The sequence below is a fragment of the Podarcis melisellensis genome (assembly GCF_964234715.1).
Source record: "Podarcis melisellensis genome assembly, chromosome: 14".
Lineage (NCBI taxonomy): Eukaryota > Metazoa > Chordata > Lepidosauria > Squamata > Lacertidae > Podarcis > Podarcis melisellensis.
In genome coordinates, this window is record NC_138546.1 from 16,302,589 (window position 1) to 16,324,517 (window position 21,929).

The following is a 21,929-nucleotide window of genomic DNA, read 5'->3' on the forward strand; positions in this document are numbered from 1 at the left end:
TCCCTCAACAGATACTGGATTCCACTCTGCCTTCTGCCTCTGTCCTACATCGGAGGACATTAGACAATCTAAGATGACATTTTGAATCCCCCTTCCCGCCTTTTAACAATCTTATGCATTTTATATTCTGTAACTTCATTTTATTTGAAGTTGGTACAGCATAAATAGATTATACTTGGTTTGTTTTGTGGTTATGACAGGTTGTGGTTTATTTAGAAATGAAGACAAATACAGTATTGGCCTGAACCTTTTAAATAATTATTGACACCTTTTTATAAATATGTGGAAACCCATCTCAACTGTCTGACGTCTCTGGAATAGAATTATTACTTGTTTAGTGTTTGAAACTGGTGGAAGGAATGACCTGCAGACAGATGAATGACATCACCAGCAAAGGATAACTGGGAAGAACTCATGGGAAAGTATTACTTAAAAAAAAATCAATTAACTACCTTGCACTTTCTTCCAAAATCAGGATACAAAAATTTGTGTTCCACTCCAAAAGGTAAGCCTTTTGCAGCTCTAGCGATATAATCAGTTACTGCACGGCACTTAGGATGCAGTGTTTGGTGGCACAGTACTGAGTTTATGAGTTCAAGCTTACCTGAAGCAAGTGATGGGGAAGTGCTGTAACTCATTAGTAGAGCACCTGCCTTGTATCCCAAAGGTCCCAGGTTCAATCTCTGCCATTTTCAGGCAGGGCTGGCGAAGCATCCATGTTTGAAACCTCAAAGAGCTGCTGCTGGCCAGTGAACACAATACTCAGATAAGTAGATCAATGGTCTGACTCTGTGTGTGTGTGTGTGTGTGTGTGTGTGTAAGACTGCTTTCTATGTTACATGGCTGAATACTCTTCCGTAACAATCCAAGTCCCTCCACATACAGTGGTACCTCAGGTTACATACGCTTCAGGTTACAGACTCTGCTAACCCAGAAATAGTACCTCGGGTTAAGAACTTTGCTTCAGGATGAGAACAGAAATTGCGTGGCAGCAGTGGGAGGTCCCATTAGCTAAAGTGGTACCTCAGGTTAAGAAGAGTTTCAGGTTAAGAACGGACCTCCAGAACGAACTAAGTTCTTAACCTGAGGTACAACTAGCCTTTGGCTAGTGCAGTAAAAGTTTATGATGATGACTAGATCATGAGCACTAAAAATTTAATTCATTTTTTAAGGGCAAGAGTCACAGTGCAGTGGAAGAACTGCACTGTTCAAGGTACAGTACCGCTGCGTAAGACTGGGAATGTCTCCTATCTGAAACTCTGGAGAGCTGCTTGTCAGTCAGTACAGACAATACTGAACTAAATGGACCAATGGGTCTGACTCAATATAAGGCTTCCTCTGTTCCTATATTACCAAAGTACCATAAGGTTAAAGATGAAAAATCACGTGCAGGAAAAGTTGGAACCCCACATTTTAAACACTTGCCTTGCTGCACACCCTGCAGTTGTTTTCCCATCAGCCACAGCATTTCTTCTGTGATCCTGGCCCAAGGGGGCTCAGAGATGTGGAAAGCCAGCATGAGATGGCTCCATTTTACTGACAATTTGTAACCAGACATACACTCTCCTTTGGATGGAAATAGCAGCACAGCACTTGCTGCAAGGATAATCTACAGGCTTCTTCAAGCTGCTGGTCAGGAAAGGAGATTCCAGGATGTCTGGTGCTGCCTCCATAGTGACTCATAATGCAGCATCAGTATTGAAGCTTAGCACCACAGTTTTGAAAAGCCCAGCGGAGAAGCTCAAGGAACAGTCCCTGGAGGAGCTGTGCATGGTGGGCATCAGCTTATCTAGAGTGAAGGGCCGCTGCCTCCCCAAAGAATTCCAGCAATCGCTAGAATATTTCATTGTATGCAGCACCAACCTTGATACTTCAGCACTGCTCCGTGTGCCTGGTGCAACTGCCCCTCCAACTGCAAGGAAGTAATGTGTGCTTGCGCAGATCAGTCCCAAGATCTGACGTGCTGCTGCTTGTTCACTCCAGTGCTATTACCAAAGAGGGATTCAGACAGATGTCTCCCCCTCTAATTGAGGATACCCTACACTTCGGGGGGGGGGCTAGAAACAACATTAAATTGGTCTTTACATTTAAAGTGTTTTAGAAAATGCATGTGGAAGCCGCTCGTGCTCCTGACGAAAACTGCTCCTCTGAAGCTGCTTGCAGACCAGGGTAGGGTAGGGGCAAGGGCAACCAGGTATACTCTATACATGCCTTGGAGGATTAAGATGGCTGTAGGGCCCTGCCAGACTTATGCTGTCAAGCCTAGGATGTGCCACAGCTCCCAGCTGACCAGAGATTTAATGGGCAAAATGGCAATGAGCAAAATGCCCATGCCTGTCTGTAGGCACTGCAAGGCTGTGATAGTAAAATCTAGACCTGTGTTACTATGTGCCAGTGTGTAGCGCCAGGTCAGGTTAGGTGCCACCGCTGTGGTGGTGCAGCTCATGAAAAAGACTGCTGCCCCGTGCCTCTCAGGTAAGCTGAGTATTTCCTCCCCGTGCAAAGAGCAGCTTTGAATCCACAGTAAGACCTTCTGCAAACAGAAGGTCTAGTGGTTGCTACTGCTTTTGAAATCAGCCGAACAGGGACCTCTAGAGGCCAGAATGAAGTACAGCTATATTATATAGTAATGTACCATGCTTATATAGCAAGGATGGGGAATTCAACCTGAGGGCCACATTCTTCCACAGGCAGCCTTGCAGGGGCCACATGCCTGTGGTGGGTGGTGCCAAAGGCAAGAGTGGCCATAGCTACATCAAAGTCTAACTTTGCATTAGGCAGTTGACACACCATACATTTAAAGCAAACAATCCTGGGGAATCCCAGACTTCAGGACTCTTTGCAGGAAGGCATATGCTTCAAATGCAAGGTGGTGCACACAGCCTTTGTGACCATCTTAGCAATTTATTTCTACACCTTGTGGTCCAGGAGACCACAAACAGGCCAAGCTCTAATGGCCTACATGCTGCATATTAGTTAATAGAGTATGAGCAACTGCCACAAGATCGCACTTGTCCAAAGGGATGAACTGCCTTGTGTTTACATAGCTTATCATATTCAAATCAGTTGGTAATTAGCTTTCGCATGCTGTCCAGATTTATATCCAGTTTACATGGAATTGTGATCGTCCAAGAGGTTTTGTTTCTCGGACTCAACAGCATGCAACCCCTTCAAGTTTTCAGAGGTCCTGTGCAATAAAACTGAGGTACTATCTGAGCCCCTGCCAGAAACTTTTTCCTGGTTGATTTCTAAGGATGATGCTAATTGCCTTGGAAGATGCATCCAAGAAGCTGGTCTCCCTGCTTGTTAGAGAGAGGGACTGCTTTGGTGCTTAGGAGAACAGCAATAGTGGAGGGGGCATTATGAATCATGCTACCTAAGTAGAGTGCTGGTGTTTTTGGTGGGAGGTGGTCACACCCAAGATCTCAGTATCCCAGCACATGGCCAACTAAACAAGTTGCTGGCTGCAGGACCAACTACTCACAGAAAAGTTAAGATAGGAAGCACCAATAGCCATGTGGCTGCATTGAAGAGTCAAGTCATATCCAGAGTTTATTTTTTTGTTAAAAGTCAATTTGATTTCTGTATGGCCACAGACAGACACACACACACACACACACACACACACACACACACACACCTGCCATCAATTATGGAAGGGAGACATAAACTATACGTTAAGGGAAGAAAGTCACATTGCACAAAAGCTACAATTGCCTCCAGGGAAATAAACATTACCACATTGTCAGGAGCAGTAGGCACATTCACATGTATCGTTACAACCAGGTACAATGCTCATTTCAAAACACACCAAAGGGACACACAGCAACCTGGAGGAAGAGAGGGAGGAGACAGCAGCTGAGATCTGGCCGCTGGTCCACCTTCTAGATATGTATCTGCAACACCAGAGTTCCTCTGCCCCAACTGTGTGTAGATGAGGGCAAAGGCCTTGCTTGCTTGTGATATTAACACATTACAATGGTGAGGCAAAAATATACATATTCAGACTTGGAGGAAAACTAGAACACTTATTTCAAGAGACATGAAGTAAACATCTTGGAATATATATTTTTTAAAAGAATAAATTCTGTGCTTAACATCAATTCTGGGATTAACAACTGATTTAATGAATGAAGCAGTTTTTATGGTTTGCTAAAACTAAAAGTATTTCTAGTATGAGGTGTTTTTAACTCTTTAATGGTAATATTGACTTTCTCTTCTGTTCCCTCTTCATATGCAAGAAAAGCTAAATGTAATCTCAATTGAGAAATAAGGAGTTTTGGTTGTCAACAAGTACATGGTTCTCAGTGAATTACTGAAACATTCCCAAGAAAATTCTAGCACTGCAGCAGTCTATTGTAGGTGGGTAGAAATTTGCCTGCACCCCAAAGAATTAGGCTGGAAGCTATTTCTAGTTACATTCATGTCACTTCTTGCTACCACCAAAACTTCTTTCCCTTCCTCAACCCAGCAAGTGTTGCCGTCCAACCTATTATTACAAGGAAGGGACTTATCTCCCAGGAAACCACTTTTAGAATGGCTCCTTTTCAGTCATCATCAAGATCTCAAAAACTGAAGACACAAACCTGATCAAACTTAGTATCAGCATGCTTAATGAAATCACGAATAAGGTATTGACTTCAAGACATATCATCCAAAACTGCTTATGCTAAAAACCTCCCACTTAAAACAGATTGGGAAACATAACAGGGAGATGTAAGTATTTTTTATTTCTGCCAAACCTGCTGCAGCAAACTCTGAGCTGCCCCCTTCTCAAGCCTGCAAGTAACATCCCAGCCCCCACTTTCGCAGCTCTGCTTCACAAAAGCTTAGATGACTGTTAACACCTATTTGTTTTTCACCATGTCAACATCCACTGAGAAATGTGTGCCACCTTCTGGATAGATATGGAAACATGCTCAACTTGGTTTGCTGAGACTTCCACATCCTAAACAATTCACCTTAGTTGGATGTTTTGCTGTTTTTCACATGTGCTGCATTCTACTCCAACAGAGAAGTGACGGGGAGTGGACTGGGCTGGCCTGTGGAAAGATGGCCAGAAATGCCACTAGTTTTCATTCAGAGGAGGGCAATCCCACTGCAGATAAAGCTCCCCAGACAGCACGAGCAAACAGCTTCAGCTGTAAGACACCATGCAATGGCTTCTTTTTGTGTCTGTATGACTCCACTACCTAACAATGTCCATCAAATCGTAGAATTTTGCCCACATTACTAGAAATTGTAAGAGAAAGGGCCAAAACAAGCTTAAAATAAGCCAGGCTATATGATATGTTCTTGAGCTATTATCTTAAGTACCTCCTAGCTTCAAATACATGTAACCTCCCCAAAGGCTGAGTTTTGCATCGCCTCAACCGAGCAAGTTCTGTAACAAGCTGGCTTTCCCATTTTTAGCCATAGGCTGTGTCATTTCTAAGACAGGCATAATCAAATGAAAACACTCAATAACCAGTTCTAAAGGAAAATCTTCTAAGCTGGCCGCTTTACTGCAGTTGTGCGGATATCAGATATGGCAAAGCTCCCTCCTTCATTTGCTAAGCTAGGGATGAGCAGATCTCACAGAGATTCAGAGACAAAAAAAGGGAAGCGGAAAACCAACAAGATGTGCGTAATGCTTCTGTGTTAGTCTAGGGGCAGACTTTGCTTACCACGTGGCAACCTGAACTGAAGAGATGTCACTACTAACCAAACAGCCAAAGGCTGCATGCAAGAAAGCTTCCAGTGACCAGGTATCTGTCAGGTTAATGAGGATGCAGCACCCCCTAGAGTCCCTAGAAGAAACAGTCCTTTAATAGTCAAAACAACTATCGGCCATTTCCCGAACTTGTTGCAATAGCTTCACTTTAAAAGACTGTGCCAAAGTTTGAGGTCAATTAGCTAATACTGCTTCAAGCTCCTCCCAGCTTCTTTTCAACACAAATAGCAACGACTCAGAAGGAAGTAGTTTAGCGTGTTGTATATCCCATAAGGGTCCTTAGCTGCCTGAATGTACCCCCTAAAAAAAATCATGGTATCACTGATATGCAGTATCAGGAATGTAAACAGAAAAGCAGGATGGCAGCATGTCAGACAGGATGCCTTCGACAGAGCAGTGGCACTGAAGACCAAAGGGGGGAAAAGTACTCCCAAATTACTCAGTCAGCCTCACTTCACACACAGCGGAATGTCAAACGAAGACTGGCTCTTAGGGCAACAGCCAGCTGTAAGGTGTGTAAATGAGTGTGTGCGGGCACACACACAAAATGGTGCTTTTAACAGATTTCTCTAATCTAATAGGTTATAGAAAATAATGGCTCGGATCAAACAATCCATTTGCAGTGTGTTCTGCACATGTGCAATGGGTCTCCTTCCCTTTCCCACTGCAGCCCCCTGGGGATCTGGGGAAGCCTCTAGGTTGGTGTGGCACGCAGTAAGCAAGACTGCAGTTGGGAGGAGAGAGAAATCGGCAACATAATCAGTTTGGATTGCATGGGAGTCACTCTGTATCCAAGCTAACGTTGGCAGGGATTAGAAGCTTCTGCAAAAGAGGAAAAATTACACTGCTGGATAAATCCAGTCACCAACAAGCACCTGCTGACATCAGAAATGTTATCTGGCCTCATGAAGGCTCTGACACAGATAAAAGTCAACTTGGATACTTCAGTGAGGCCACCTTCTTGCTACCAAAAATATCAGGATATGCATAAAGGTTTCCGGAGGTAAGAACAGGAGGTCAAGGATAAATCACTTAGCCAAATACAAATTGCACATGAAGAATACAATGGCTGAACAATGAGGCCCCTGCATCTAAGTGAGCCCTGCAAATTAGCTTTCTAAATTACAAAAAAGGAGCCTACTGATTTTGTGGATTCAGAAATAAGATCGACTCTTGCAACTAGAGTTGTGGTCAGAATCCTAAGATGCTCCACGATCTAGCTGTTTTTGAAAGTAGGCTCTATCTCCTCAGTTGCTCATAGTGTCCTTGAAACCCCAAACCTCTATGATAGCTATCTGGAAACTTTCAGAGCACAATGGTTGGTTGTTGAAAGTGTTGCAGTGGCCAGTTCTTCCATGGTTCAGGTCTGCGTCAATGTAGAGAGCTTGACCGTCGCCTCCGCCTGTGGGGGAAAAGACCACAGTTACACTGTCCCTGCATCAAGATGCAAAGCCATGGCTCCAATCACATGTTCAGTTCCACTACTTCTGGAGACGACAGAATGACAGCTTTCAGCTGCCCCAACATGGGAATATATATTATGAGAAGATACTATCACCCCATCAAACTACTCTACAGTTAAGAGTTCATGGATCTCTCAGAATCCAAGGTGTATACCAGTCTTTGTCAACCTGACACCCTCCAGATATTTTGGGCAACAACATCTGGAGGGCACCATGTTGGTGAAGGCTAGCATATGCAGAGCATTCAGTTATGGATATTTTAGCTTTCAGAAGAGCTTATGGTCAAGAGTCTGATGCAGAAAAGATAAAATATTGCACACTGGATCTATTTGCCAAGACCATATAACACCGGTCCTGAAAGACCTCTTTTGGCTCCCAGTACGTTTCCAAGCACAATTCAGTGTTGGTGCTGACCTTTAAAGCCCTAAACGGCCTCAGCCCAGTATACCTGAAGGAGTGTCTCCAACCCCATCGTTCAGCCCGGACACTGAGGTCCAGCTTCGAAGGCCTTCTGGCGGTTCCCTCACTGTGAGAAGTGAGGCTACAGGGAACCAGGCAGAAGGCCTTCTCAGTAGTGGCGCCTGTCCTGTGAAACGCCCTCCCATCAGATGTCAATGAAATAAACAACTATCTAACTATCTAACTAACTTAGCCCTGTTAAGGAAAGTTTTTAATGTTTGATGTTTTACCACATCATCATCATCACTCTGTTGGGAGCCACCCAGTGTGGCTGAGGAAACCCGGACAGATGGGCGGGGTGTAAACAATAAATTATCATTATATTATTATAGTTCTCCCCCCAACTGTCAACATTGCAGGCCTAACTGCAGCTCGATATCAAATGAAAATCATTCTCCTACTCCATCTTTCATTTTAACCCAGATTCAAAGATGATTTAGGAATAAAAGTCTTAAAAAGTGCAAACGCCTTTGTGTCCCTACATAGAACTACACGGCGCTGTTGCAAGAGGCAGAAACAGAAGAGCACAGGCTTACCTATAATGATGCATTCCATTCCACCAGCCATAAACATGGATGCAGCTTTGGAAGGCAGGTTGAAGTGCCGGGCAGAAAGGAAGGGGGAAAGGCGGTCTGAGGGGTCCGAGGGGAGGCTGGTTGCGGATGGAGGGTCAGAAACATGGGAGGAATTGTTCCCTTGTTCAGGTCCTGTCATGGCTAGCTCTGGGTGCCTGATTATTACCCACTCATAGCGTTCCACTTCAGGCACCAGCTAGAGAGAGGAGAGGAGAGATGGAGTTATGAAGGAATTCTTCAGAGAAAATGCACTGCACTTGGCGTCTCCCCCCCCCCCCATGGCCAGAACTTGACTCACACCCCAAGAAAGATTTTCAGAATGAATTTGCACTATGAATGTTGTGGCAGGCACTAAAAAGGGAAGTTGTTATATTGATAACCTGCTGTTCCTTTAGTAAAGCTCAGAGCAACTTTCAGTGGTCTCCTTGCTAGGCGTTAATCAAGTTTGATATTTGTAGAGCACGGGGGGCTTTCAGATTGCTCAGCAGCCAATATATAGAGTACTTCTGGTCTATCTTTCTAGGCAGGACTTCAATGCACTAGAGAAGTGTACAGACATTATGACAGTTATATTGCACAACCTCTCCCTGACATTGCATCAGGAATCTTGCAAAATCAGGATAGCTACTCAAATGTTTCATTTGGTGACCCTACCCTCTTGATTGCCACTTTAATGGTAAAGACTCGTGTTAATTGAATCTTAAAAAGGTACTTACAACTAGGGATGGGTACTTACAACTTTTGGTTTCTCGTTTCTCCCCACTCTTAAGTTCTGTTCTCCCCATTTCCACATCACTTTGCTATTTTTTAAAAAAGGCCTTGTGAATTTATCAGCATTTTAGTGCGAATTCTTCCTAATATACACATTTTTCTATGCAATATTCCATAATACAATGCATTCTTGTATGTTATTTTCACTGTTATATATTTATATGCACACTAACATATACGTTCTTGTATACATTACTTGGCTAAAGAACTGCATGGCAGAATTCAGAGAAATGTCAATTTTGAAGCATGGCTATGTTTTGGTTTGCTTCTTGTTTCAGAAAATGCAAATTAGGTAGGTTCACCTTTAAATGCAGACTGAATCCAGTTGCCTTCCAACTTCAGAGTGACACATTTGTTTTGGTAGCTCATCAACAATCCATGTGCACCGATACTACACTGTGTGCCTTGGTCCCTTGCCCGAAGTTTTACATGCAACCAGCAGCTGCAGCATGACCTCCTACTTATCTGTATAATCAGTGCTCTTCTGGATGAAGACGTGTTTTGCACTTTGACGACTGCTTGGAATCTTTTTTGGGTGTGTGTGTGTTTTATTGTTTTTATTTTCATTTTATATATTGTGATCTTTTTTGTGAACCGCCCTGAGACCTCCAGGTTTAGGGCGGTATATAAATTCAATTAACAATAATAATAATTCAAAATTTCTACACTTCCTAGTTTGACAACCCTGCATCATACATCATGGCAGAAAAAGTGTGACACCCAACAATAATCAAGACTTATTGCAGTAGAATGTCATAACATTCAGCCTAATGAAGACTTTTGAAGAACTTGGAAAAAAGTTTGCTCTGATGATGTTGGTTAAACTGCTGCTATTAATAGCAGCCAGGTTGAGTCTTATAAACTGATCAGTAGGTTGTTCTCCAAAGGCAAGGGGTGGTTGTGGCAAGAGTGAACATTACTGCTTCTTACCCTGAACACAAAACATTCCCCTGTTCCAAAGAAGCTCAGCTTGTTTCCTCCTCGTTTGCGTTCATTCCAGTCGGTTGATAAATAAGCCCCACAGACCTAGGATGGTAATAGCCACCATTTTAGAGAAACAACGAAGAAGTTCGAACACTTGAAGCTGTAATGCTGAAAGGTCTCAAAGCTGGTAGATAAAGAGACACTTATAACATTTGTAGGTGTACACCTAACACACACCTTAGGTGTGAAATGCAAATCAAACATGTAAATTTGTCAACAGCAGCAACTCACAGTTGAATATAGCAAACCCAGGTTTGTCTCTGAAGTGGTCCTGGTGTTAGGGTAGCAAGCTATATCTATATCAACCAAGATCACATTTTATGACTGCTCCTATCAGTGTCAACAGGGGCCTGGAGAGAGAATGTATATGGGTCTTTCTGAATAGCTCTGCAGTCGTGCAGAAGACACATATTGCAGTGTGTGCACTGTGAAGACGCAACCCCTCTGTAGTGGTAGGGGAAGGGAGTCTGTGGCATAACACGTCAACCTGGAAAACAGGTTGAATTTCAAATTCAAATTTCCCAAGAAAGCAGCTAAATTGTGCTAATTAAGCAAGCAAGGCACAAATGAGTTAGTGGAACAGGGAGAGTTCTAAGGAGTTATTTCATTTTTTGTCTATGGGAACTACAATAATTGATGGACAGCAAATTAGTGAATCATATGAAATTTATAAAGTGTCTTTTATAAAGCTGCTACTTGTCCTACTAACTTACCTCTTGGGCCGTTGTCTTAATCAGAAGGAGAGTTGGTTCATGTCCCTCGCAATGCGAATAGAACCTGATAAAGATACATATAAAACGATGCTCCCTTAGTGAAACATCCCACTGCTGGTCTTGGTAACTGCACACTCTCCACACACTTTTTGCATCCACACCACACTGCCAATCAAGTCCCAGTTCATTGTCTGCCTCTTTAATCAACAATAAAAACTGTTTGGGTGATGTGCTAAAAGACCAGACTCTAGTTCACAAAACCTTATGCCATAATAAACGTCTTAGGTTTTTTAATGCCACAACATTCCTTGTTGCCTTAGCATACAGTTAGGCCTCTCAGCTAAGGAAGAGTGAGCAAAAACCCACAGTTCTATAGCACAGCATAGTCTATGGCTCAGTTTGTCCATAACGCTAAGCAAAATCACAGTACATCACAAATGTGCAGGTTCCCAGAGAGAAGGTTGTGGCTGCTTGATTTCTGGTCCTGCTGTTGCTGCATTGCTATGATCCAAGTCATGGTTTGGCTTAGCACATCATCCAAATCTGGGTTTGTGGTCCATCTCCTTAAACTGTAAACCAATAATGAATCTTGGTTACAGATTGTAGTTTGTCTGGAGTGAGACAAACCACAAGCCAATGTTCAGATGACATGCTAAGAAACCATGGCAACAACAGCAGGATGGCCAGGGAGGGGAAAAGCAGCTGCAATCACCTTTCTGGGACCACATGCTTTCACACTAAGCCATGATTTGACTTAGAAAAAAAGATCTATATGAGTTGATAGCACAACAACATACATTCAATGTAAAGCCAGCCTACAAACTCTGCTTATGTTGATGCAAGGCAAGACAAGACTCTAGCAACATTAATCATACAACAGAAGCAAGGCATCCTTGCCAAGAGAATTGGCCTATGATTGTCTACATCATCTTGTGGCGTACAGTACCAAAGATTCCTTTTAAAATAGTGCTGACTACATTTTACCTGCTTAAGCTGCAGCCATGTTCGGAGGTGGTGAACAGCAGCAGTGGCTGGCAAAGTGCAAAGCGCTCAGGAATCCATGACCAGATGTCTCTCATCTTCTTTACATCAACTATTTCAGACTTGAAGTTCTCAGCATGAACTGCCAGGTGGACATTCTGCCTGTGGAATAACAGAAAACTGGTGTTAAAACTGGAGCCATGGGCATTTGTCCAAAGCAACTACTGCCCAATTTGGGCCTCAACTTGTTGCCTATGGCAAGAAAAGAGTCCCTTCTTGACATCCAGAAGGCAAAGAAGCATTGCAAATTAAAACATTTCTTTCCCTTTCCCTTCGTAGATGCATTGTAAATGACTAACACAGAAACTAGCAGAAGGGCTAGTAACTCTACGAGCAGAAAGAGGGCAACACCACACCACAGGAAAAACAATAAAAGGGCAAAACAACTTAGGGGTTTCCAGTCGCCCACAGCTTGAAATTAAGAGGGCTTGATATCCATATTAATGCTGTGGTGTTTAGCTCTGTATAAGGGTGCAGATCTCAGCAGCCCTAAGAAGTTTTGTCAAAATAATGTTCTTAAATACAAATCAGCATTTTTACATGAATAACAGGAAGTTACTTTCTGTATTTGATTTTCATGTGAATAATCAACAGCTGTACATTTTTTTGTGTCCCCAAGGAAGAATGCAGATTTTCAAATGGTGGGAATTCTAGGAAATTTTAACACCTACTACACCATAAGTTGTTTCCTTGCAACTAGGATTGGCTTTGCCCTTTCATAGTTTTCCCACTGATTTGGTAGACGTATTTACAAGCTAGCCCAATTCACCAATCAAAGCTATAGCCATTGAAAATCACTTGGAAGGTTTTGATGTAAACAGCCTTCCCCAGCCATGACTGCTGCAGTTCAAAACCAGCAGGGGACCCGGATGATACCATTACAGAGGAAACTGTACAACCATAAATATATTCAGAGCTATGTGCCACTCATGGAAATTCTCTTCCAACTGTTGCCCAAGTATGAAAACAGACTTGAATGTGGCTATATCCATGGAGTTAAAGAATCCACAGAAGGCTCAGTTGCTCCAAAGCACTGGAAGCCAATACATAAAACAGGATAATAACATACAAGCCAGTGACAAGGAAATATAGCCAGTTCTTTTTGACAGCCAAGCTAGAGTTAAATGCAGGTTTCACAGCTTATGTCAGAGATATGCAAGAAGTGTACCATGAAGCAAGCCAAACTTTGGAGTTATTATACAGTACATGCTAGGAAGAAGGGTTGAAATGCAGGTGACGTATAGTGAAAAGGCATTCTTAAAAAAAAGGGGGGGAGCCACCTGTCCATTTTATTATGGACACATCTGCATACTGTAAACCTTGCAGAAAACTAGCGGCTAATATAATGATAGAACTGTGGAGTTGGAAGGGACCCAAAGTCATTTAGTCCAATCCCCTCCAATGCAGGAATTTCAGCTAATGAATCCCTGGCAGATGACCATCTAACCTCTTTTTTAAAAATCTCCCATCACCTCCATCCCCCTCCAAGGTAGCCAGTTCCATTGTCGAACATCTGTCACCAGAAAGTTTGTCGTAATGTTTAGTCGGAATCGCCTGCACATATCTACTTAAGTGAGGGAAATGGGATGCTTATTTGTAGGTAGTTTCAAAATTTAACTGAAGTGCAGTGACAGTTTCAGAAATTGTGTGGCTGCCTTTCTGAAGCAACTCATGTTCTGTCCTTAAACCAGAAGTTAATCAAAATGCACAGTTGACTGCATATGCTAAGGGCAGGATGTGTTCCCTTCAGTACAGATAAGCCACAGAGCCAGTTATATGTACTTCCAAAGCACTGCAGATAGGAGCCTGCATGATATCAGCAGAGGATTATCAGGTTGTTGATTAGTCTCCTTCCAAGCATGAGCCACAACTTGTGAAGGCTGCTCTGTTCAGTGTGCATGCTACAATTTATCACTAATCTCTAAGCCTTAAAACCACCAAGGCTTAGGCAGCTCAAGCTAACATGAATCTCATGTCTGGTTACCAAAGCACATGGACTGTGTACCTGTGTCAGAGTGATTAATAAACATGATGCTAACCAGTACTTATATTTCCCCCAAAAAATTTTTAGGGGTACTCTCATTTTGACTCAAGAAAATCACCATTTTATGGTTCAAATCGGGGAAAAATAAATACACTAAATGGACAAAAGTAGAAAGATTCATGAAATGTTTAGGGGTACGTGTACCCCTGAGTCCCCACAGAAAAAAAGCACTGCTGCTAACAAGAAATTTGTTAAAAGTTCACTACTGGCTTCTCAGTTATGGGCTTGAATACCACATGGGCTTGTATACTTTTAAAAAGATCTTGGAAACAAGCTTAACTGAGGGTGGGGAAGAACATGCCATTCATCCAATTTGGGCTGCAGGCAATAGTTCCACACTTAGTCACACCTTCATGTGTTGCATTCATTTTCTGTATTTGTGCATGGGCTGTAGAAAGCTCTTTTTGGTTAATGCCTTAATGCATTGAGCCATGCCCCTGATTGTCACCAGGCTACCTTAGGTGCTTTCTTCCAACTTTCCAGTACAATGTGCTTCTGTTGCTCCCAAGGTGAAAAAAAATAAGGAAGGAAGGAACTGGTGTTATACAGGCAATGACTAATTGACACGTGACAGCGCACACATGCATTGCCACAACCCAGAAGGGGCTGAAAAAAAGGCGGGAGGGTAACTGGCTTGTGTGCACTCCGCCAACATGCAAGGGGGTCAGGAACATAACTTGTGCAAAGCAGTCATTGCTTGTACTGAGGGGAAGTCTGAGCAACAAAGAAGACCCTGATAGGAAATCAGCATGTGCAGCCATCTGACTAAGGTTCAGGGAAGAAAAAAATTAGGGAGATTCAAGGGTCAAGGCTCACTGAGAGCAAGCCCGGGAGGAGATCTGGCTGTGAAGGAGGCTTGACATGTCCCAGAGCAATATGGGCCTAGGAACTTTTCCATCATTTATTTTGAAAGACTCTCTGGAAAAAGGAGAAGGCAAATGAAGGATAGTGTCATGAAATAATAAAAGCAGCAAACAGACAAGAGAAGTGCTTATATATATGTGTGTGTGTGTGTGCGCGCGCGCGTGTGCAAGCACACGCATGCACATATGTGAGAGACCGACTGACCAGCATATGTATGAACCAGCAGGGCAGAGGTGGTCAGAAGCAAGGAGATGGAACAAAATACAAGGAACATGTAAATGTATAGGCACTATATGGAGGGACTTTACACCTACCACATGTGCTTGTCTGAATGGCAGGGAGGATGACTCCCATATAGCAACCCGGCCTTAGTCCTCAAACCACCTTCAGACATACAAGTGGCAACATACAACCCTGTCAGTAAGAGTAAGGTACTTTATGCCTATAACGCTATCTGAAGAATTGCAGCCAATATACCCTTACCATAGTTAAGTGGAATTTATATACCAGATCATCTGAACACCTCCCTAGGCACAAAACTATCTTGGGCTGTACTACTAGGGCAGGCATCCCCAAACTTGGCCCTTCAGATGATTTGGGACTACAATTCCCATCATCCCTGACCACTGGTCCTGTTAGTTAGGGATTATGGGAGTTGTAGTCCCAAAACATCTGGAGGGGAGGGCCGAGTTTGGGGATGCCTGTACTACAGTTATTAACAATCTTTATCTATTCACACAAAGCAACTTCATGTTAAAAATCTGCCTATCACTATATGACTCAGAAGTTCTTTTAACAACAAAAGACTAGTAGCCCCTACAGTATGTTAGAATAGGCTTGTGTTTCACCAGTGAAATCCTCACGAAAGTGCGGAGAAATAAGGCTAGACTAGAATGCAAACCTTGTACAGCATACTTGACAGCAGGACTGTTAAAAGCTCTGGAAAGACATTTGTGAATTGCAACCCCCCCACCTTCCACTTCCCCTCCATCTGATACTGCAGTAAGTACTGGCATAACCAGCCAAGCATAAGCCGCAATAACAGCCATTAGGAAGTGAAGCCAAGGCAGAAGAGAAAAGCGTGGAGTATTCAAATCTTGAAACCTACCTTTTTGGGGATGCAATGCTGCAAAGAGGAGGGGTGCAGCAGACAGGGAAATGACAGTACGAGACAAAAGAGAGAGAGAAATCAAGAAAAGTTCAGTAAATTAGAGCCTAGAGAAAAACTCAAGAGTAAGATTTGAAGTCAAATGAACGAGATTAAAGAACAGATGGACACCCAACCATTGTATCACAGTTCTTCCTCCTCGATTCTCTTATCACATTTATCTTTCTATACAATGTCTCTTTCACCTAACTGCTCATGACTTTTGCACTTGCCCCTCAACCTTCCCTTCTACTCTCACTCCTTATAAGCGACTGCGCTCTGTTGTTGAGGTTTTCCTGTTTCGCACAATGTAGAAACTGGGTCTTTAGTGCTGTGGTACTTACCCTTTGACTTGATTTGATCTGATCTGGATTATTTAATTTCCATACCGCTTAATGTATTAAAAATATATCTAAGTGGTGTACAAAAAATGAAGCAACAACAGACAACTTAAACAAAATATTACAAAAATACAGAGTTAACATAAAAATGGAATCCCCTTGGAAAATTGGACAGGTGCAGATTACATAATTTCAAAAACCAAACCATTTGCATGTGTGAAATGCTAAGAAATTATTTGTGAGGATGTTAACCGAGCTCCTTGAAGCTTTACATTTTGGGTCACACAATCAGAACACATTTCCTCCAGTCAAGTTTCTGTGATTACAGAATACTAGCTGTTCTTCAGCTTATACAAAAGCACAACGTTCTCATGCCTGTCAGCCACTGGTCTTGTGCTATTTCGACTAACGATAAATCGAATATTTAGAACACTGACCCAAATCTCTGAAATGTCAATGCTTCTGACAAGAATATAGAAACTTCAAGGCTTTCACAAACACTTGTCAGCTGAATAAGCCCCAGCGGAACATCTTAAAGGGCTCTTTCATCAAAGATGCCTCGTGCACTTAACTCTGCCCAGTTTTAGTACTTTTAGCTGTAGCCCTTTCCCCCATTTCTCTTAAGTTTGTCTTTATAGATTGTAAGCCAGTGTTCAAAATTAACTGGGCGCTTGGCACTTTTTGCTACTGGCAAATCCATGATGCAGCCTTTCCACAGGCCACCCAAATGCAACTCACAGATCAGTTTAAAACCTCTGCCTTAGTTCATAGTTAATACCAGTTCCATTTCCACTGTGTGTTTCTCTTTCTTGCATATTGGACAAGTGAATTTCTGTAAGAGCAATCTACAGTCAAGCAATGTAGTTGAGGTCACAGAATGGTAGAATCACAGAATTGTAGTGTTGGAAGGGACCTGAGGGTCATCTAGTCCAACCCCCTGGGATAAATAGCCTTTCTTTGTGGTGATACCATCTGAAGAAGTATCTGAAGAAGTGTGCATGCACACAAAAGCTCATACCAATAACAAACTTAGTTGGTCTCTAAGGTGCTACTGGAAGGAATCTTTTTATTTTGTTTTGACTTCAGCAGACCAACACGGCTACCTACCTGTAACACAAATATATGTCGTAAAATCATTTTAACTTTTAATGAAAAGTAGCCTTAGGAGGCTATTGAAGACAAGCAGAAGGGAACGGGGTGTGTTACCCTTTTCTCTCTAGCTGTTTTATGTTCAAAATCATCCATCTCAGCTACTATATAAACATCTGGAACCATGTGGGAAAGAAAGCAGAAGGCATTTTTGAGCAAACAGCAAGTAAAAGAGGGGGCAGGAGAGGAATGATAAGGCAACTTCCTGCGCTCAAAATTCCAACCTCCTAAGGCTTTTTTATTGAAAATTAGAAACAATTGTGTTTTGCTGCATCCAGCATGCCTTCTGTAGGTCTGATTCTGAAACAGAAGTTAAGCATCTCTCACAAAACCTAACAACTCTGGGTACCTTTGCCTTTACTTGTCTTCTGAGCTTCTATTCATTATAAAAATGCACCTCACCTTTCCATTATTTTTAAGATGCTCAAAGCAGCTTCCAACATTTCAAAAGAAAGCCATCACAATTTCATCAACAACAAAAAGAGATTTAAAGAGGGGAAAAGTAACTCACAACTAAGCAGGTCAAAAATATATTGAAAGAAGAATGCCTTTTATAGGAGTTCTATAATCTAGGTGGGGCATCGGAAAAGGCTTTCTCCTACTTCTCCCATTAGTAGTTGAGGCTTTGCAAATGCAGTGAAGACCCTCTTCAGATCTTAATGAAGGGGGCAAGTTCATATGGGAAGTCACAGTCTCTTAGACTTAAGACATAATCTATTTAGAGTTTTAAAAAACATGACTAGTGCTTTGAATTAAGCATTGAAAGAGCTCCACCACTATGGTCCTTGTGAAAAATTAAAGTTCTTTAAAAGCCCAATCATCAGAAGCTGAAAAAGCAAAACATACACATGTAATTATTCAGTCAAGTTGGTACAGTCTCTATACTTTTCCACTGAGCACCCACATTATTTTGCTTTTGCAACAATATCCACTTCACATGTAAGTCAAGAGCATTACTAGAGGAGAGGGAAGGCTTCTCTGGAGTATATATGAATCCCTTTTACCTCTTCTGTTTGACGGTTATGCCTTTCTGCTGAAGAGCCTTCTCATTGGCCATCTGCAAAAGCTGGATCTCCTTCCGTGAAAAGAGCCGAATCGCAAAAGCTTTCTCTAGCAGTTTCTCAGGAGACACTGACTTTGCAATATCCCTAACGAAAGCTCGGATGTCCTGCTGAACGTTGTCTGACTCCATAGTCTGCCCAACCCTGACTTTATGAAAGAATTTGAGAAGAGCTAGTGCAACACGGTATAGAACCTTGTAGCCCTCTACCAAGAATACATCAAAGACCCGTGCAACATAAATCAGAGGCAGCTCTCCAAAAAGCCACCGTTGCCAGTCTGAATATACTTCTAGCACATCCTTGGAAACTGCTACCATCAGCTTGTGGGCCGCTTGACAGTATTTGTTAACCAGATCGCCAAAAGTCATGCAAGACGACTCAAAAGCCAAGAACGTCTGATCAATGAAGTGCTTGGAGGAATCGTTGCAGGCAAGGATGCGGCAGACTTTCTCAAAGCACTCTGCTTCATCCCTACTGTAATGGAGGAGAAGTGCTACCACTGAAGGCAGAGCTGGGCAGAATGATATGTCCGGGAACTGGCTTGCAATGCATGAAATTATCTTCCTGACTGCCACAATGCCTTCTGCATTCAGGCAGTAAGTGGGAACAAGGCTGTTGTCCACAAATTCTGGAAGCGGAAGACTGCCGCTGTTACGTTTGCCAGCAATTTTCACCACAATGTCCCGGTAGACGTGGGCATCTGGAGTCACTGTGCGGCAAGGGATATCATTAATCAGTTTGTGGTACACTTTGGCTCTTAAAGAGTGGTTTTTGGCCCAATATCCCTGGCGAGCCAGTTGCTTCAGGTCCTGAAATTCTGTGCTGGTCAGTTCCTTTGCATCCTGGTCCTGGATTGTAGAATCCATTTTATCCCAGTCTATAAAGCGGCTATATTCACCCATAGCTATTAGGATAGTCTTCGCAGAATGACATAAAAACAAGTATCTTATCTGGCCCTTGAAGCACTTTCACTTTTTCCTGGAAAAGAACAAAGCACACAACAGGTTACGGCTACTTTCGTGTCAAGAACACAAGTTGTTCCTAGCTTGTCCTGCTATTGGCAGTGGAGTGCAAGTTCCAGACTGCCTGCAAAGGGGCTTCACTCCAGTAATTAATGGCTTATTAATTTTAAACTGATGTATTTTCCTCCTCAGTGGCTTAACCTTTTCTATCTGTGTAATACACTGTTCTGTAGCTGAAAACTGTAGTAAGCTGAGCTGAAGAATGCAGTGGTACCTCTGGTGAAGAATTTAATTCGTTTCGGAGGTCCGTTCAGGAGGTACCTGAAACTGTTCTTAATCTGAGGTACCACTTTAGTTAATGGGGCCTCCTGCTGCCGCGTGATTTCTGTTCTCATCCTGAAGTAAAGTTCTTAACCCGAGGTACTACTTCCGGGTTAGCAGAATCTGTAACCTGAAACATTTGTAACCTGAGGTACCACTGTAATTCGCCTCAAACGTTCCTTTCCAGCACATCTTATTTATATGGTACCAGAAAGCAGGGAGGTGAGGGAAAATTATACAGGACATCAGAAAATAAAGATGCAAATGTTACTGCCATTATCAGAATCCTCTGTCTTTTGAGGAAGGATTTGCCACAGGAGACTACATTATCAAGCTTTTTAGGAAATGCAATGGCTTCGTGAGCGTACTAGGTCATAGGCAGGAAAGGATTTTACTAGCTGTAGCCAAATAAAAACAGGAATCCTGTAGTACCTTAAAGCCTAATCAATTAATGCCATAATAAATTAGTCTTTCAAGTGCCACAGGACTCTGGTTCTTTTTGCTGTAACGAACAGGGCTAATCCTCTGGAAGATACAGCCTAACAAGTCAGGTTAACATAGGCTTTTTACAACACTTGGAAGAGCAGGAGTCCAACAACAAAGTTAGGGATGTACGTTCACCATGCACATAGTTAGTCTGTCTGTAGAATGGCAATAAATTGTTTAGTCCCAAAGTTTAAGCAGCAGCTTTCCAATAGAAAAGCAAATTTGCTTTTGTAAGCAGAGCTTTGGAAATTCATTATTGGCTGTTGCATTAAGTGCTATGACAGACTTAATAAAAGACAGGTTAAGTGGTCCTCCATCACTTAAAAACCAGATAACTAAGAAATTAAGTGTCTATCAATATGTTTTCTATAACAGGTTACACTAATGCATGAAATACTGGCTCATGTGCCAAGAGTGGGTGTTGTCTCACTTCTGTTAAAATTCTGAACCTTTGCCTACTCTAAGGAAAACATGCTTATAAATACTGCGTATAAATAGGCATGGCAATGAGGGCAAGTCCTTGTCCAGCTAAATCAAGATCTTGGTTGAATATTAATCTGGATATCTGAGATTCCACATTAGTCTGAAAATTAGTATAGTGTCAGATCAGATGATATAGCCAATGTTAGTCCTACTCACAAGTAGACCGATTAAAATTTATGACCTAACTCAGGCACATTCATTTCAATTATTCTACTCTGATACAACCCATGTCTTTAGGAAGCCCTATGCAGATATGGTTTGGAACTATATCAGGCGCGTGCAGAGAATCAGAACTGCATCACACATTACATGCAACACTCTATGGGTCTACATAGAATATCACGTGTAGGTTCTATATCAGCTAATCTGTTGCCTTGCTGGACTACAACACCCCTATTACTGGTCATGCTGGCCAAGGCTGATGGTATTTGAATTCCAACTTCTAGAGGGCCACTGGTTAGCCACCTTTATAATACACGGTTAAAGGGTTACAAGTGGGAACAGCTGCAGCATATTCTTCTGTTTAGAATTCCAGCTGGCCATGCCCTTTTCCAGAACACTCCATTCTATTCCCCCCACCCACCCCCAAATAGCCCATCAGTATTTTTCAAAAATATCTCCTCACCCCTTAAATATTTTTCCTTAAAAAAAAAATACTTCTACAAATCCAATCCTTGCCAGAGTTGGTGCTATTTTGGCTATGCAAGGATCCACACACAGAAGATAAGTTTACTACAGTGGTACCTCGGGTTAAGTACTTAATTTGTTCCAGAGGTCCGTTCTTAACCTGCAACTGTTCTTAACCTAAAGCACCACTTTAGCTAATGGGGCCTCCTCCTGCTGCCGCGCTGCCGGAGCACGATTTCTGTTCTCATCCTGAAGCAAAGTTCTTAACCTGAAGCACTATTTCTGGGTTATCAGAGTCTGTAACCTGAAGCGTATGTAACCCGAGGTACCACTGTATTAGTATACAGTTGCAATCAAAATTTCCTCTTTGGCAGAGTTCCTTTTTCTCCTGCTTCAGCATGAACAGATCAACCTACTTGTACATTCCAGTTAAGTATACAGTACAGGGTTTACAGGAGAGTGCATAGGTGAGAATCACAGCTGTTGCCCTCGAACATTTATTTTTATCAGGCTTGAAAATAGCAGCCACCTTAAAGACAATTCATTTATGGAATGAGCTTCTGTACCTTTTGAAATCTCAGTGTCTGTGCTCTGCAAAATATATTCGTTTTTAAATATGCACAAAGAGTTTGACCAAAAAACAGAACTGAGAAAAACAAAAGTAAAACCCCTGCAAACAAGAGACAGTTTGGATTTAATGGCAGAAGTCAGTTTCCAGCACTGCT

General features: G+C 42.4%; 2 protein-coding genes across 7 annotated transcripts in view; one reads left to right on the forward strand and one right to left on the reverse strand.

Annotated features, from left to right (window-relative positions):
* IFT140 (intraflagellar transport 140) overlaps window positions 1-14,483 on the forward strand; it is a 281,216-nt gene extending 266,733 nt beyond the window's left edge. Inside the window, exon 27 of the mRNA XM_081887923.1 lies at window positions 14,471-14,483. The gene's annotated coding sequence lies outside the window, so the exon portion shown is untranslated. The remainder of the gene's footprint in view (window positions 1-14,470) is intronic.
* TBC1D24 (TBC1 domain family member 24) overlaps window positions 3,527-21,929 on the reverse strand; it is a 30,727-nt gene continuing 12,324 nt past the window's right edge. For 4 of the 6 annotated variants that reach the window (XM_081888020.1, XM_081888018.1, XM_081888016.1 and 1 more), the window contains exons 2-8: window positions 18,269-19,303; window positions 15,736-15,753; window positions 11,663-11,821; window positions 10,679-10,742; window positions 9,912-10,007; window positions 8,172-8,406; window positions 3,527-7,115 (exon numbers count right to left, since the gene is read on the reverse strand). In XM_081888020.1, the coding sequence (XP_081744146.1) occupies window positions 6,961-7,115; window positions 8,172-8,406; window positions 9,912-10,007; window positions 10,679-10,742; window positions 11,663-11,821; window positions 15,736-15,753; window positions 18,269-19,227 (1,686 nt within the window). In that variant the 5' untranslated portion in view covers window positions 19,228-19,303 and the 3' untranslated portion in view covers window positions 3,527-6,960. Of the gene's footprint in view, window positions 7,116-8,171; window positions 8,407-9,911; window positions 10,008-10,678; window positions 10,743-11,662; window positions 11,840-15,735; window positions 15,754-18,268; window positions 19,304-21,929 lie in introns of all 6 variants that reach the window. The other 2 variants (XM_081888019.1, XM_081888021.1) reach the window with 2 other exon arrangements.